This window comes from Pleurodeles waltl, chromosome 12, assembly GCF_031143425.1.
Source record: "Pleurodeles waltl isolate 20211129_DDA chromosome 12, aPleWal1.hap1.20221129, whole genome shotgun sequence".
NCBI lineage: Eukaryota > Metazoa > Chordata > Amphibia > Caudata > Salamandridae > Pleurodeles > Pleurodeles waltl.
The window spans coordinates 655,288,109-655,302,727 of NC_090451.1; the positions used below are offsets into that span (position 1 = coordinate 655,288,109).

The following is a 14,619-nucleotide window of genomic DNA, read 5'->3' on the forward strand; positions in this document are numbered from 1 at the left end:
TGCAGGGAAGCAGTGCCTCTGCTCCAAAGGAGCTATTTCTGGTGATTTGCGAAGCACTGGCAGCTCTACTGGGTTCTTGGAGGCTGCAGCGGCAGGACAGGTCAGTTGCCCTTAGAGGGTCGGGTGCAAAAGGAAGGCTGACAGGGTTGGCGCCAAGTCATTTGTGCTCTTGGTTCCCAGGTTCAGCAGGCTTCTTGTTCACTCCATCTTTTTTGTTCTGTAAAGATCTCAGTATCTGGTATCGGGGGGATTCCCTAAATCGTCAATTTTGGGGGGTGTTAAGTGAAGTGTAACAGGCAATGGGCTACTCACCCTTGGGATCACTACACCCCCTAGATGACCACTTCTTGTGGGGAGTGGGTATCACCCAGTCCAGTGGTCCTAAATCCCACCACGCACAAGATGACGGAATTTCCTAGGCTGTGTATACTTCAGGCTGGTCACTCTAGGGGTGTGCCTAGTCTAAAAATGTGACACGCCTCCTGCATAGCTAATTTTTCCACCTGTCCAGCTGCCAGATGGGCCCTGGGGCCGGGGGTGGCATCCTCCTGAGAAAGGCCAGTTCTGCACAACAAAGGCAGTAGAGTTCTTTTAAGCTCCTTCCTTTGAATGCAGGTCATCCTGTGGTGAAGGGTGTGTAACACTCCTGCATGATCAGGCTTTGTTCATGACCTCCAGGGACCAAAAACAAGGCATTCTCCTGCCTGGTGGTCAGGTTCTCGTCTGCGGGTGGCAGACTGGTTAGAACTGGTCAGTGAGCTCACTAGCAGCCAGTAGGGTTTCAGGGGGCACTGGAATCAGTGAGGGCTTATGAATGCGAGATGTTTGATAACCAAACATCCCTATTTTCAGTGCAGCCATGTAGATGGGGAAGTCATACTGGCCAGTGTCTAGCACATGTATTTAAAATGGCTTCACTGTTCTCTTACTATGTCTAAGCATTGACAGACGTAGCAGGGTCATATCTTCTCTTGCAGATATGTCCTCACATGTAATATAATGCACCATGCCTTACGGCTGTCGGCTTTAGGGCTGACTTACAAATATTACATGCAGTGTTTAAGGTACATGGCACACAGGCTGTGTGCAATGTTGTGTTTTAACTTTTAGGGAGCACCTTGTCACACAGCCTGCAGTGGCAGTCTGCATGAGGTTGGTGCTGGGTCCCTTAGAGTGGCACAAGTTGAGCTGCAGCTCTTAGGGGCTCTCTTCAGTACCCATGCCCTAAGTTCTAGGGGTACCACTTACTTGGGACTTAGAGGTTCTAAAGGGCCTGGAACATGGGGAGCAAGTGACCAGGTGTCTTGTTTTTGGGAAGGCACACTGGCCACTGGGGACTTTGTTAGCTGGAACCCAGTGCACTTTAGTCAAAGTTGCATCAAAAAATAGGCAAATAAAGTTTGGAGGGAGAGGTTCTGCAACCAGAACTCAGTTCCCTGGAGTGGTCCTTTCTTGGACCTTGGGCCTATACTTTCCTTAAGTCCAGAAGAACAGTCGCATAAGTCATTTGCAGGTGACCCTGTCCTGTGTATGTTTCTCCCGTGGGATAACATTGCTGCGTTCAAGGCTCATGCTTCAAATCTGACAGCTGTATTTCCTGTTTCTGAAAAGCGCTAACTTACTAAACTTTTAACTGATCCCGAGGATTTTAGTGTCTAAATTAATACAAAAATCTGTTTTATTTTTACAGATTGGTGTCAGATTTCCTTATTGAGTGTGTCTCATTTATTGACTGCATGCTGCAAATGTCGAACACTCCCTTCTGATAAGCCGAAGGCTGCTCAACCACACTAACACAAAAAGAGAAACAAGGGATTGTTAAAAAAAAGCCCTGTACACTAGTAAGGGATACCTGGACTCTGAACACTGTACTTCATTTTTTTTATTTACACTATATAAAGTACCAGCTTCCTACGGTGAGCCGCATGATGGCCGCAAAGGTCACCCCTTGCGCTGTCACAGGTGCATACTTAGTTAAGGATAAATGTGAACAGCGAGTGCAGTTTATGCTCTTATAGGGAATGAACTAGTGGTCGTGGTGTGAAATGTGCCTGTAATTCCAGACGTGACCTACTATGAGTGAACAGTGTGATAATTCATATAGTTTATCATAGATTTTTTGGCTATAAATAGGAATGTGATGTTTTTATAGTTACATGAAATGTGTAGAGCACTAAAATCTGAATGATAATCCACATGCTTCAGTATTCCCAGCCAGTAACAAATTATGTATGATTCAAAACTAGGAAGTGTGTGTGTGTGTGCCTTCCCAAGACCAGCAAATTGTTCACTCAAGTGACATTCACAGTGTTACACCATGATTGAAAAACCAGTGACCTCTGGGTTTTATATGGTTCAATGGAGGGAAAGGCCAGGAAATGTCTTTCCAACACAGTAAGACTGAGTTTTGACAAATGAGCTGGTGCTTTTTTAGATAACTTCAAATGCCTGTGTGATTATTGAGAGGCAGTCATTGTTTTAGTACAGTTAAGAATTTTAATTGGAAAATTTGTCTCCCATGTTTTGATGTGGTTAGCATAATTGATGGGACATCATCTTTAGAAACATGAGTTGACTTTCTCAGTTGTAATACTTAAATGTCAATAACTGAATCCTCCTGAGCTGGGAAGCATTGAGTAGACTTTCAGTTATTGGAGTTGTATTCCTCTAGAAAGTGAAAAAAGCCTGTCTGAATGAGATTGTCCCAGTTAGCCGCTGCTCTTAAGTAAAAATGCATTACAGTGATCTAATCTTTAACAGTATTTTGACTCTTTGAAATAGTCCAGAAACTGTGCTCTTTACAATATGAACTCTAACAATATGCTAGATGTGCATTTGGCATGCTCATGGTTTCAGAAATTCATCCGTTTACATACGGACATGATGGAGGAGTCTCTTGTTTGCCTTTTTTGACTATTCTGTTGGATTACAGATTGTCTTCTAGGTAACACTATTGACATTACCTTGAGTGCCGAAGCCAGGTTACACATATACTGTTCTTCAGCTCAACCTGGCAGAGTGGATACAACTTTGGTTTCATTAGATGAGATTTTTGTAACTGGCACTATAAGGAATTTAGTAGGTTAAGAGTTATCGGATCCTCTGTGGTCATGAAGCAATGTGCCCTTGGTGAACCCTTACAACTGTTTCTTACTGAAGTGAATCTTTTTGTTTGTGATGTTGCTTTTGTATGTCAAAAAGCAAACAGAGTAATGTGAGTTAGTCCAAGCACGTTCTGGAAAAAGAGCATAATAGATACTGCAGCAACAGCTTTACCTTGGCCTCTTGAGTAATAGGAAAACAAATGTTTCATATTGTGGGCTTTCCCCAAACCTAGGTGTCTCCAACCTATTTTTTTTGGTAGTAAGAGTGACTTCTTTTCAATGAAAATCCTCACACGCTCTTGATCTTACTAGAGCGATAATAGGGACCACATCAGACAAGATTACATGAGTGCCCACCATATGTAAGATTCTCTGCAGTGATCATCTCAGTGTATCAGGCTGAGTTGCCCCAACAATGTAAAAAAAAAAAAAAAGCATTGAAATTTCGAAATGACTTAAAATGGATAATACGTTAGCAGCCATAACTGCACTGTCCCTAGCATCAAGGTAATATTAGGGTGAAAATACATACATTTAGCCAAGCAAAAGCTTCTAATTTAGTAGGCTGGCTGAACACAGGAGAGCTATTTATAGGTGGTTGGAGAGCTACCAGTAGCTGACTAGCTACTCTGAGAAGCATGGCCTAACTTGTTGGTTGAAATCTTTAAATGATCCTTCACTGATTAGTTATTACAGCTTATCCGGTAAGTATTTGTTTCTGGCATAAGTTTGGACTCTGAGTCAGAATGGTAGACTAAAAGAAATAGGTTCTACATACATGGGTAAGCGTGTTACATGTTTAAAAATTGCATGACAATGTAATCCACCAAAGGTTTTGTAGTTAATGGAGTCTCAAGTTGTATTTGACATATGACATAATTTGTTACAGGTTACAATCCGTGCTTCACGAGGACAGCCACGTGCAGTGTCAATGGCATCTCCATTGGCTTCACCTCAGGTCGTACCGGACGTGCCACCGCTATCATTGCAGGAGTCAAGTCCACTATTGATGCAACCATCTCTAGATGCGCAGCCTGTCTTCCAATACCCAGCTAACCAGTCGAACAAGGATAAGCGGACTGTCAAGAAAATGTCGGAGCTCCTTGCTAAGTTTCAAACTACAAGGTGGTTAAAATAAAGGCAGTGGCTGTATGCTAGTAACTTCATAGATTAAATTAACATTTAATAAGGGCTTTTTGTATTGTTAACATCATGGCATGGTTTTATTGTTCAGTCTTAAGCAAAGTAAAAATGATTGGTGTCCAAGATGGAATGCTCTTCATATTCTCAACCTTTAGAAAAATGTTCCCTACAACTGGTTAAATTCATGAAAGTCATGAACAATAGGAAGAGGTCTGCATTAGAGAACTAGTGTGACTGGTAAGTGTGGTCACTCCCTAGTTTTTCAAAGTTGCTCTTACACAAATGAAATTGAATTGATTTCTCCCAGGTTGCAATATCGACTACCTTTTGTCCTACAAATCCGTGCATCACTAAGTTCAATGAAATGTTTATCATATGCACTACAGCTTAGCAATATAGTACTAGCTCATTAAACTGTTACTTTTGTCATCTTTGAGTTGCATCACTGTTGCTCATCCATCTTTTCCTCTGGTCCCAGGATTATGAAAAACGGAAATAAAGCTATGTTCGATGGCATGTGTAGCTGTAGATACACATGCTTTGCAGAAATCTGCCATCTAATGTTGTTTTCAGTCTGTTTTTGTTCGAAGAATCTTTTTGAATCACAGGATCGAGTGACTCCTTTCAGTGATACTGCGCATGGGTATTGAGTCCTTTGTTAGATTTAGTTTTTCTCCCTGCCCTCTGGTTTGGACGTGTGTTCCTCTCCCTCCGGTTTCACCTCGACTCGGTCAACTCCCAACTGTTCTCTTCTGTCTCTGTCAGGGACGGTATTGTACTTCCATCCGGTTTTCTCTATATTGCGTTGTCGGTCCGAATTTCTGCTTCAGTAACCGTCTCACTGCCCTTCGGGCATCCTCGCCTGTCTTGGGCCTGCTCCTCCACGTGGCGTCAAACTATATAAGGCTAATGGAACGTACTCCATTTCAGTTTAGCCCTCAATGCCACTCTGAATTTCCCCACATTGACCAACATATGGTATGTAATTTGTGTCTCTTCCTGGACCACAATGAACAGAGTTGCGATGCCTGCCGTTCCTTTCGATCAAAGAAAACGCTTCAGGATCGAATAACTCGTCGATTGGAAATGGCATCCAAGACACCAGACGGCATGCCGGACATCTTTGGGGAAGAGCACATGTAGGAGGAGCCAGAACAAGAGGAGGCCTTCTCCATCCAAGACTCTGAGTCAGGTGTAAAATCCAACACTGAGAGCCAACCAGTCACCTCTGCACAACCTGTGAGTAAGATAACCCTTACTCCCCATACAAAGACTTAAAAAAAGCCCCAGAAGCATGTCACTGGACCGCCACTGCCTTTGGTCCATGGTCTGATCTGTAAATCTCCTTTGGATGCCCCGCCTTCTGGCCTGGCACTGAAAACAGCCAAGACATCTTCGGCATCGACTCGGCAGCATCACATACAGCTTCGGGATCAGGCAGAGCCATCGAATTGAGCGCTCTGGCACTGACCAAGATATCCTCCACATCAGCTTCAGAGCTGACAATTTAGGAACAGAAGACTGTGTTTCATAAAGACACTCCAGTCATTCTTTTGATACTACTTCACCAGTGGAGCCAATTTTAGAGGGCATGGACGCTCGTCCGCCCCAGCTCCATATTCACCCACTAAAAAGGAAGTTCACCTTTGAAGAGACCCTGGACACTACTCCACCCCCAAAAAACGCTTCCAAGGACAAGACTCCAATTAGGCCTTCTCCCCAACTCCACGTTCACCAATTCTTCCTTCCACCCCTCCAATACCTCTTCATTCTCCTACACCACTTCCTGAACCACAGTTTTCATGACCAGGTTCGCAAGTACCACTAGAGGATGATTTTGGTGACTTTCCACATGATCTATATCCCTGAGACTCATATGATCCAGATCTATCTTACTAAATGACCCAGATCTATACCCTGCACGACCATCACCACCTGAAGACTGAACAATCATATCAGCAGGTGATAGCAAGGGCAGTGGCACTCCACAATATCCAGTTTCACATCAACCCTATTGAAGAAGATTTTCTCTTTGACACCCTTACGACAACTCAGAGTCAATTCTTTCCCATGCTACCTGTCATACTTTTTCATGCTGACAACTTTTAAAGAACCCATAAGGTCCTCAGTTATCACCCCTAAGGTGGATAAACAATACAAAGCAGCACCTACAGACTGTCTGTTTATACGGACTCAAATCCCTCCAGATTCAATAATGGTTAGTACTGCACAAAAAAGTGCCAGTAGTCTACAGGAGATTCACCTCCTCCTGACAAAGAAAATAGATGCAGCTGGAAAAAGAGTAGCAGCACAAGATGGCAATCATTGGCGTATCACCAATTCACAAGCATAGCACAGTATGACAGGGCCCACTGGGACGAAATGGAGGATCTCCTTCAGTGGCTCAAAGAGGAGCATTGCAAAATGGCGCAAGAAATCGTATTGAAAGGTAAAACTATCACTAACAACTCGATTTGTGCGATAGATGCCGCAGATACAGCAGCATGGAGTATTAACACAAGCATCATCATACGCAGGCATGCTTGGCTTAAATGTTAAGGCGTCATGCCGGAAATACAGCAGTTAGTACTCAACATGCCATTTGATAGGGAGCACCTATTTGGATAACAAGTGGATACCACAATTGAAAAACTTAGACCCTGAAACAGTAAAAGCAATGGGGGCCCCACTAAAAACCACATAACATGATAATTTGCGTCACCCACCATTCAGGGGAGTCTTCAAACCGTCATCTACAGAGCCTTTCACCTCTCAAACCAGACAAGCCTCCCACTTTTACAACAGAGGTTCCTTTAGGTGATCATACCGAGGCACAAATAACAAAGGCAGAGGTAAGGCGTTCACGTCCTGAGTATCTGCCTCCACTGCCTGCCAGTGACTAACTAAACCTTCCACCACCTCACACCTCTCCGTTAGGGGGAAGACTAAAAGACTTCTACCCACAGTGGTCTGATATCACCACAGGCCAGAGGGTTCTCGCAATTACCCAACATGGTTATCATCTGGAGCTCACTTCCACTCCACCAAACATTCCCCCTCACACTTAAAAATTCTCACAAGAAGACCTTACTCTTCTTGAAGAAGAAGTTCAATCCCTCCTTCTCAGAGGGGCTATAGAACCGGTCCCCTTGCCCCGTCAAGGATCAGAAGTATACCCCCTATACTTTCTTATACAAAAAAAGAACGGGTCACTGAGTCAAATACTAGATCTCAGACCATTAAATCACTACATTCTCTCAGAGCATTTCCATATGGTCACTCTCCAAGATGTCATTCCTCTGTTACAGCAAGGTGACGTTATGACAGCGTTAGATCTAAAGCATGCCTTCTTTCATATTCCCATTCACCCAGCACACCGCAAATATCTCAGATTCGTATTAGTGCGAAAACATCAGTTCAAGGTTTTACCTTTCGGGTCACAACAGCTCCCAGGGTCTTCACAAAGTATCTAGCAGTAGTCGCCGCATATCTCAAACGTCAACACATTCGTGTCTACTTTTACTTGGATGATTGGCTCATCAAAGCCAGTCTGATACAAAACTGTTAGTGTCACACTCAGCTGACAGGGAATCTCCTTTACACTCTGGGATTCACGATCAACTTTCTCAAATCCCATTTCCAGCTTTTGCAGATACAGCCTTATCTAGGAGCAATGCTGATTGTGCAGATAGGGTTGGCATGTTCAAGTCCAGCTCGGATTCAAACTTTTCAAATGTTAATTTCCTAGTTACAGCAGTTTATCTTGGACCCCAAGCATCATCAATACAGGGTACTTCCATTTGGTATTAGGTGCAATCTTAGAATTTCTCAAAAAGTATGGCTGAAGAAATGTGTCTTTCGTATTTAACCTTACTTGGATGACTGGCTCATCAAGGGAGCCACAGCCAGCAACACTTTCACATACTCCTTTCTTTCCATCTTCCAATATTTGGACCTGAGAATAAATGGGGCATATAAGTCCACCTCAGCAGCATTTCAGTCCATTCATTATTTCAGAGCAGCAGAAATGAATTCTGATGCGGGATAACTTTATTTGTCTAAAGTATCACAATTGTATAAGGACATTGTATCAGGCAGCCTGTTTCATTTAATTACTGCTGAAATCCAGTAATCCTAGTTCCACTTGTCCCGCTGTGGATTAGACAGCAGCAGCATTGTCTGCAGTGACAGTAGTGCCAATGTTCAATCAGCTGGGAAAATAAGTTGACTCACTGGGCTTTAGTACAGTTTATCAGTGTCTCCCATCAGAGTCTGTGGCTATGGCTGCCTCCATTCCAGGATGCTGAGAACACATGGATCGCCTTCTCATGCAGGGGCCATAGTGGAAGGAGAGATATTCTACCATATCAATCTCCTGGAGTTCAGAGCACTCCTCTTGACCCACAAGTCATACCTTTCAACTGCCAGTTCAGACTGACTATTCAAACACAATGTGATAACTATAAAGACAAGAAGGGACTTGCTCTAGAGTACTGCCTCACGAATCCCAGACAATATGGAATTGGCTAATAGCCAGGAATCTTGGCATCCCTGCATCTTATCTTTCAGGAGTTCAAAACACAGACGCAGCCTCTCAGCAGAATCTTGCAGAAGAAGTGCACATTAAACGATGTAGTGTTGCACAGCATCTTTTATGGATAAGGTTTACTGTAGATAGATCCCCTTACAAATGTTTTAAAAAACAAAAAAAATCCCAAAACTACTCCAGGTTTTACTAACCTAGCATGATGAGGAATGCTCTTTTGAGAGACTAGCCAAAGCCATTTTTATACAACTTTCACCTGATAACCTTAATTTCATCAGTCATCTTTAAGCCGATAAGTTTCATGGCTTGAATAATTCTTATTGCATTTTGAGGGCTCAAAAATGGCCAAGCCATTGGTGGTTTGTTGATCTTCATCTGTCACATCTCCCTTAGAAGAGAAAACCATACACAACGGACTGGTCAAGTTCAGGGCACAGATCTTGGATTCTTAACTTCCATCACTAAACTTAGAAGCCTGGCTCCTGAACTCTTGAAATATGGACACTTGAATATTCTTCAAGATTATATGAACATTGTAAGAGAGGCTAGCAATTCACCCTCTGATGCCTCTTGCTCATTTAAATGGAAGATGTTCTGCATCTAGTGTATAGTATAGTCATAAGAATCTTGACCAAACAAGATGGAGAAAGCAACACTTGTATCTTTTCTATTTGGCTAAAGCCTTGTTGCAGTTTTCTTCAGTAAAGGTCCATTGTGTAGCAATTACTTGTGATAGAAAATGCCTGCACAACCCTCCTTTAACAAATGTCCTTCACAAACCTCTATTTTTCTTAATCTCCAGCATTAGCTCTTTCAAAGACTCGCATGCTTGAATCGGTCCTTGTCTCAGTGGTAAGAGACTCCCACTTCAACAACCTGAAACAATTCAAGCTTGCAAATCTATGAAATATACCAACAATGGAATACCACAGGTACAAGTAAGTAATTAGTTCTCCCCAGGGAATAAGGATTTTCTAAATGGGGTTAACAAGTTTTCTGCATTGTGGGATCTTCATTGATATAATAAATAAATAATAGAATACTTCCCACCTGTATGGGTGGACCATAGACCACTTAAACTGTATACTTAAAGTTACAAATTGGGTGCAAAAACCTGGCAGATATTTTCCTTTTGCTGTGATCCTAAAAGGTGCATCGCATGTGAATACCTGTTGTGGGAAGGATAAGGGTATTACTTCTACAATGGAGGTCTGTCCTATCAATCATCCAACATAAAGATTGGTTTGAATTTCACACACAGCCCAAATATCCCACCTCGCCATCAGGCAAACAGTCAAGACTGTTGCAGGAGTGAGTTGTAAACATTTCTGAACAAGGGTGCAGTAGAACCTGTTCCACCGCATCAAGAGAGGAAAAGGGGAATACTTCCTCATTCGATAGAAAGAAAGGACAATAAGCCAATACTAGACCTCAGGCTACTCAACCGTTATATAATGTCAGAGCCCCCGTTAAATAGTTTAACAGCACAAGATGGACACCCTGCATCCCTCGGGTCTTTCTGTATCTGGGCGATTAGGTCACAAAGCAGTAGACATAAGCAATACCTTGCACACACTCAGCAAATGTGTGTAACAGATTTGAAAAGGAGGATGTAGGAAGCTGGCGTGGTGTGTAGTGAGCACCTGTGGTGTTATCACCAGGTTTAGGTGTCCCCTATTAGTGAAGTGTAGGCAGTGTCTAAGAAGCCAGGGCTCTCCTCTCTAGCGGTAGGTGTGAATGAGCAGCCAAGACTTATCTAGGAGATGTGCACAGCTTATGCAATACTACTATAGTCACCCAGCACTATCACACATGAAAAAACCACAGAGTGTTACAAAAATAAAGGTACTTTATTATAGTAACACAAATACTAGAATACTGAATAGCAGTCCCCAAACTGGAGGTAAGTAAACACACTACCATATACACATTAGCAATCTGTAAAGAGGATAGAAATAATAAGTATGGGCAAAAGTATTGGTGAACAGTGAGATTTCTAGGGAGGGCCAAACCATATACTAAAAAAGTGGAATGTAAAAAGCAGTCCCCCGCCCAAGGAAGTGGAGTCAGTAGAAGGGAGCTGGAGGAACTAGGACCCTCAAGAGGGGAGTACCAGAGTCACCCCCAGCGACAAGTAGAGCAGAGTTAAGTACCTGATGTTCCCTAAAACCAACAGGAGGACTTTGGAAAAGGATTAGGCAAGACCCAACCAAGACTAGAAAACTCAAAGGTGGATTGTGACAGAAGAGGACCTGCAAAGGAATGGGACCAAGTCCAGTTTGTAATGGAGTGTCTGGTTTATGGTAGGATCCACTACTCACCCTTCTGTGGATCAGAGTTGCTGCCCTAAAGTGTTTATGGAAAGACAGGATGGCTGTTCCAAGTTTTCTAAAGTAGGACAGGGTTGCTGTTCTACTCTAGGTTCCTTCCAGAGGGATTATTTTACCCCATAGGAGCTCAGCTGTTATAGCCTTAGGCTCCTCCGGTGTAGTTTCCACCCAGTGGGCAGGTTCCTTCCTTAGAGGAGTGGATCCTCAATGGGAGTTTGGACAGGAGGTAACTCTGTATCCTGCATGTCTCTGTTGTTAGGAGTGCCATGGGCCATTATTCCAGGCTCAAGGGCCCCTTGCTCGCCTTGCTCTTTAGCCTATGTTGAGGGAGGTGTTTAGGAATGCCCAGCATAGCTGCATGACCTTGAAACTCTACTTCAGCCAAAGCTGAGGTCTCCAGGTCATTACCTAGGAGGCACTCTACAGGTAAGTTAGAGAACACTGCAACCTGTTTAGGGCCAGTAATCCCACCTGACACTGAGTGGAGTTATTCACATCAGTGACCTGGTACCTGTGACTAAGTAGTTGTTGTGCAAGTGACACCAGTTTTTCAATTACTGTGGTGACAATGGCATCTGTGTCCCTGTAGGTCTCAGCCTGAACATCATTTATTAAGGGATGTTGCTTGTATCTATCCATATTAAAGAGACAAACAGTTAGGGTGGCAAGGCCACTGCCACCCTTAGAGACAAAAGCTGTCTCAGTGGTTTCTGTGTCTACCCCAGGGCCTACTACAGTCCCAAAGGTGAACCCAGCTACACTCTTGGGCTGACTACCGCTACCACTGTTGTTGCTACTGCTAGAGGTAGTAGTGGTAGCAGGCTTGGTGCTATTTTAGGACAAGTGCTGTCACCTGCCCTTTGGCCTACTTGCCTACAGATGTAGCGCCAAGGTTTCTTGTTGGGCGATGAAGAAGGCTTAGACCCACCCCCAGAAGAGATTTGTGGGTCTGATGAAGACTTTGTTTGTCTTTCTCCCCAGCCTTGTCCTGATACTTACCTTCTTCCGTCTTTTTGTGGTCACCCCCTTCGAGTTTCCCTGCTCACCCCGGTGCGGACCCTTTTGTCTGCCTTCTTTCCCAATTCTTGGGGAGAGGTCAGATCAGCGTCCACCAGGTATTGATGCAGCTGATCAGGAATACAGTTATTCAAAAGGTGCTCTCTCAGAATCAAATTGTAGAAGCCCTGGTAGTCACTCACTTTGCTCCCATGCAACCAGCCTTCCAGAGCTTTAACAGAGCAGCCTACAATATCTATCCAATCCATAGAGGACTCCTTTTTGATTTCCCTGAACTTAATCCTGTATTGTTCAGTGGTTAGGCCAAAACCATCTTTAAGTGCATCTTTAAGTGCATCTTTGAGTGATGTATGATCATCTGCATCTTCCTCTCTGACAGTGAGGAGTTTGTCTCTGCTTTTGTCAGAGAGGGAGAGACACAAGATTGCTGCCCGCTGTCTTTGGGGGACCTTCTGTACTTTGCAGGCCCTCTCCAAAGCGATGAACCATTTATGACTGTCATCTGCCACCTTGTAAGGTGGGACTATCTTGCTCAGGTTCCTAGAATCATAGGAATCCTCCCTGACCCTGGTGTCCCTAAAGCTAAGATTCCTGCCACCACGGGGAGCTAACCCCAAATCCTGTGTCTCCCTCACCACTGCTAAGACCTCCCTATCTAGGGCTAGCTGTTGCAGCCTCAGCTCAGCCTTCTCCAACCTCAGTTTCCTAAGCTCCTTGTCCACGGAATCCTCCCCTGAGTAGAAGCAGTGGGTCCCCTCAGATACTGAGGAGACCTGGGTATTGACAGAGGAGGACCATCCATCCACTTGGGGACCATTTGAATGAACCCTCTAGGAGTAAAAGTGGGCCTACATGAGTGACCCCCCCTTCACTACCTACAGTGCTTCTAATAGGGTTGGGTTGTGGTGTACCCCAGGCTCTTCCTGACCCTCCTCAGTGTAGCCTAAATCTACCCTGTCACTACTTCTTCCTCCCCCTGGTTACCTGAATTGTCCCGGTCAGCCTGGAGTAGTAACCCCAGAAGTAGACTCTTATTGGGATTTCTCCCTGTCTTCAGCTCCTGGAAGCCTACATCTCCCTCAACTCTTGGGAAGTACAGCCCTCATGTTGAGAGTCTGGTACCTGGGCAGTGTGTTACACTGAAGATATCTTGCTAGAGTGGTGTGGGTGCAACCGACTAACTACTCTAAGGACTAGACTCCCTAGAAAAGGTTGGAGAAAGGGATATGCTAGACCCCCAACTTACACAAACTAAGAAATTAGTGATGCTGATCACTAAGTGCAGTTTGTTCCCAACAACTAGTAGTGGACTTTTCTGTGGGAAGCGACTAGTGACAAAGTAGTAAGGCAATTGCAAGTCTCTTATCCCACCACTGCATCACCAATGTAGGAAGCTGGGCAGGTTTGTGCTGAGCACCTATGGTGTTATCACCTTGTACCAGATCCAGGTATCCCCTATAAGAGAAGTGTAGGCCGTGTCTAGGAAGCCAGGGCTCTCTAGAGGTAGCTGTGGATGAGCAGCAAAGGCTTAGTTAGGAGACATGCAAAGCCTGTGCAATACCTCTATAGTCACACCGCACTTACACGCATGAAAGACCCACACAGTGGTACAGAAATAAAGGTACTTTAATATAATAACAAGAATACTGAATGGGCAATCACCCAACTGGAGTTAAGTAAACACACTATTATATACACATTAGCAATCAGTAAAGAGCATATAAAGCAATAAGCATTGGCATAAGTATAGGTAAACAGTGAGGGTGAGGGGCCGGGGGGTGGGAGGGGGCAAACCATATACTAAAAAAAGTGGAATGTGAAAGCCGGTCCACCCCCAGCCAAGGAAGTAGAATTGGTAGAAGGGAGCTGGAGAAATTAGGAATCCCAATAGGTGAGTACCCGAGTGATCCCCAGCGACCAGGAGAGAAAAGGTAAGTATCTGGTTTTACCCCAAGCCAACAGGAGGGCTTTGGAAAAGGATTATGCAAGACCCAGCCAAGACTGAAAGAACCCAAAGGTGGATCCTCACAGAAGAGGACCTGCAAAGGAAGGGGACCAAGTCCAGTTTGCGATGGAGTGTCTGGTTGTGGCAAGAGACACTACCCACCATTCTGTGGATGCAGGACCAAGTCGATGGTGAACGAAGGTCAGCAGTGCAGCACAGGAGATGAAGAGAAGTCCCACAAGTGATGCAAGTGATGTCCCGCGTCAGCGGTTGAGATGAAGTCAGTTAGTGGTGCTGGAAAACCACCACCAAGCCTTGGCAAATGCAAGAGACGGAGAAGAAAGTTTGCAAGTCTGAAGGACCAGCAAGGTCCAGGGGACTTGACCCAAGGAGGGGAGTCCAGGGTGACCCTGAGCAGCTGGGAGAGTCACAAGAAAAGGAGGCAGCCCTAACAGGCAACCCACTAGCAGCAGACACAGGAGTCGCAGTGAGGCCTACTCAGCACTCCGGAAGAGGAGTCCCACGTTGCTGGAG

At 44.5% G+C, this 14,619-nt stretch overlaps 1 protein-coding gene across 9 annotated transcripts in view; it reads left to right on the top strand.

Annotated features, from left to right (window-relative positions):
- POGZ (pogo transposable element derived with ZNF domain) overlaps positions 1-14,619 on the top strand; it is a 235,423-nt gene that overhangs the window by 176,278 nt on the left and 44,526 nt on the right. For all 9 annotated transcript variants that reach the window (XM_069218333.1, XM_069218336.1, XM_069218335.1 and 6 more), the window contains one exon: positions 3,994-4,229. In XM_069218333.1, coding sequence (XP_069074434.1) covers positions 3,994-4,229 — 236 coding nt within the window. The remainder of the gene's footprint in view (positions 1-3,993; positions 4,230-14,619) is intronic.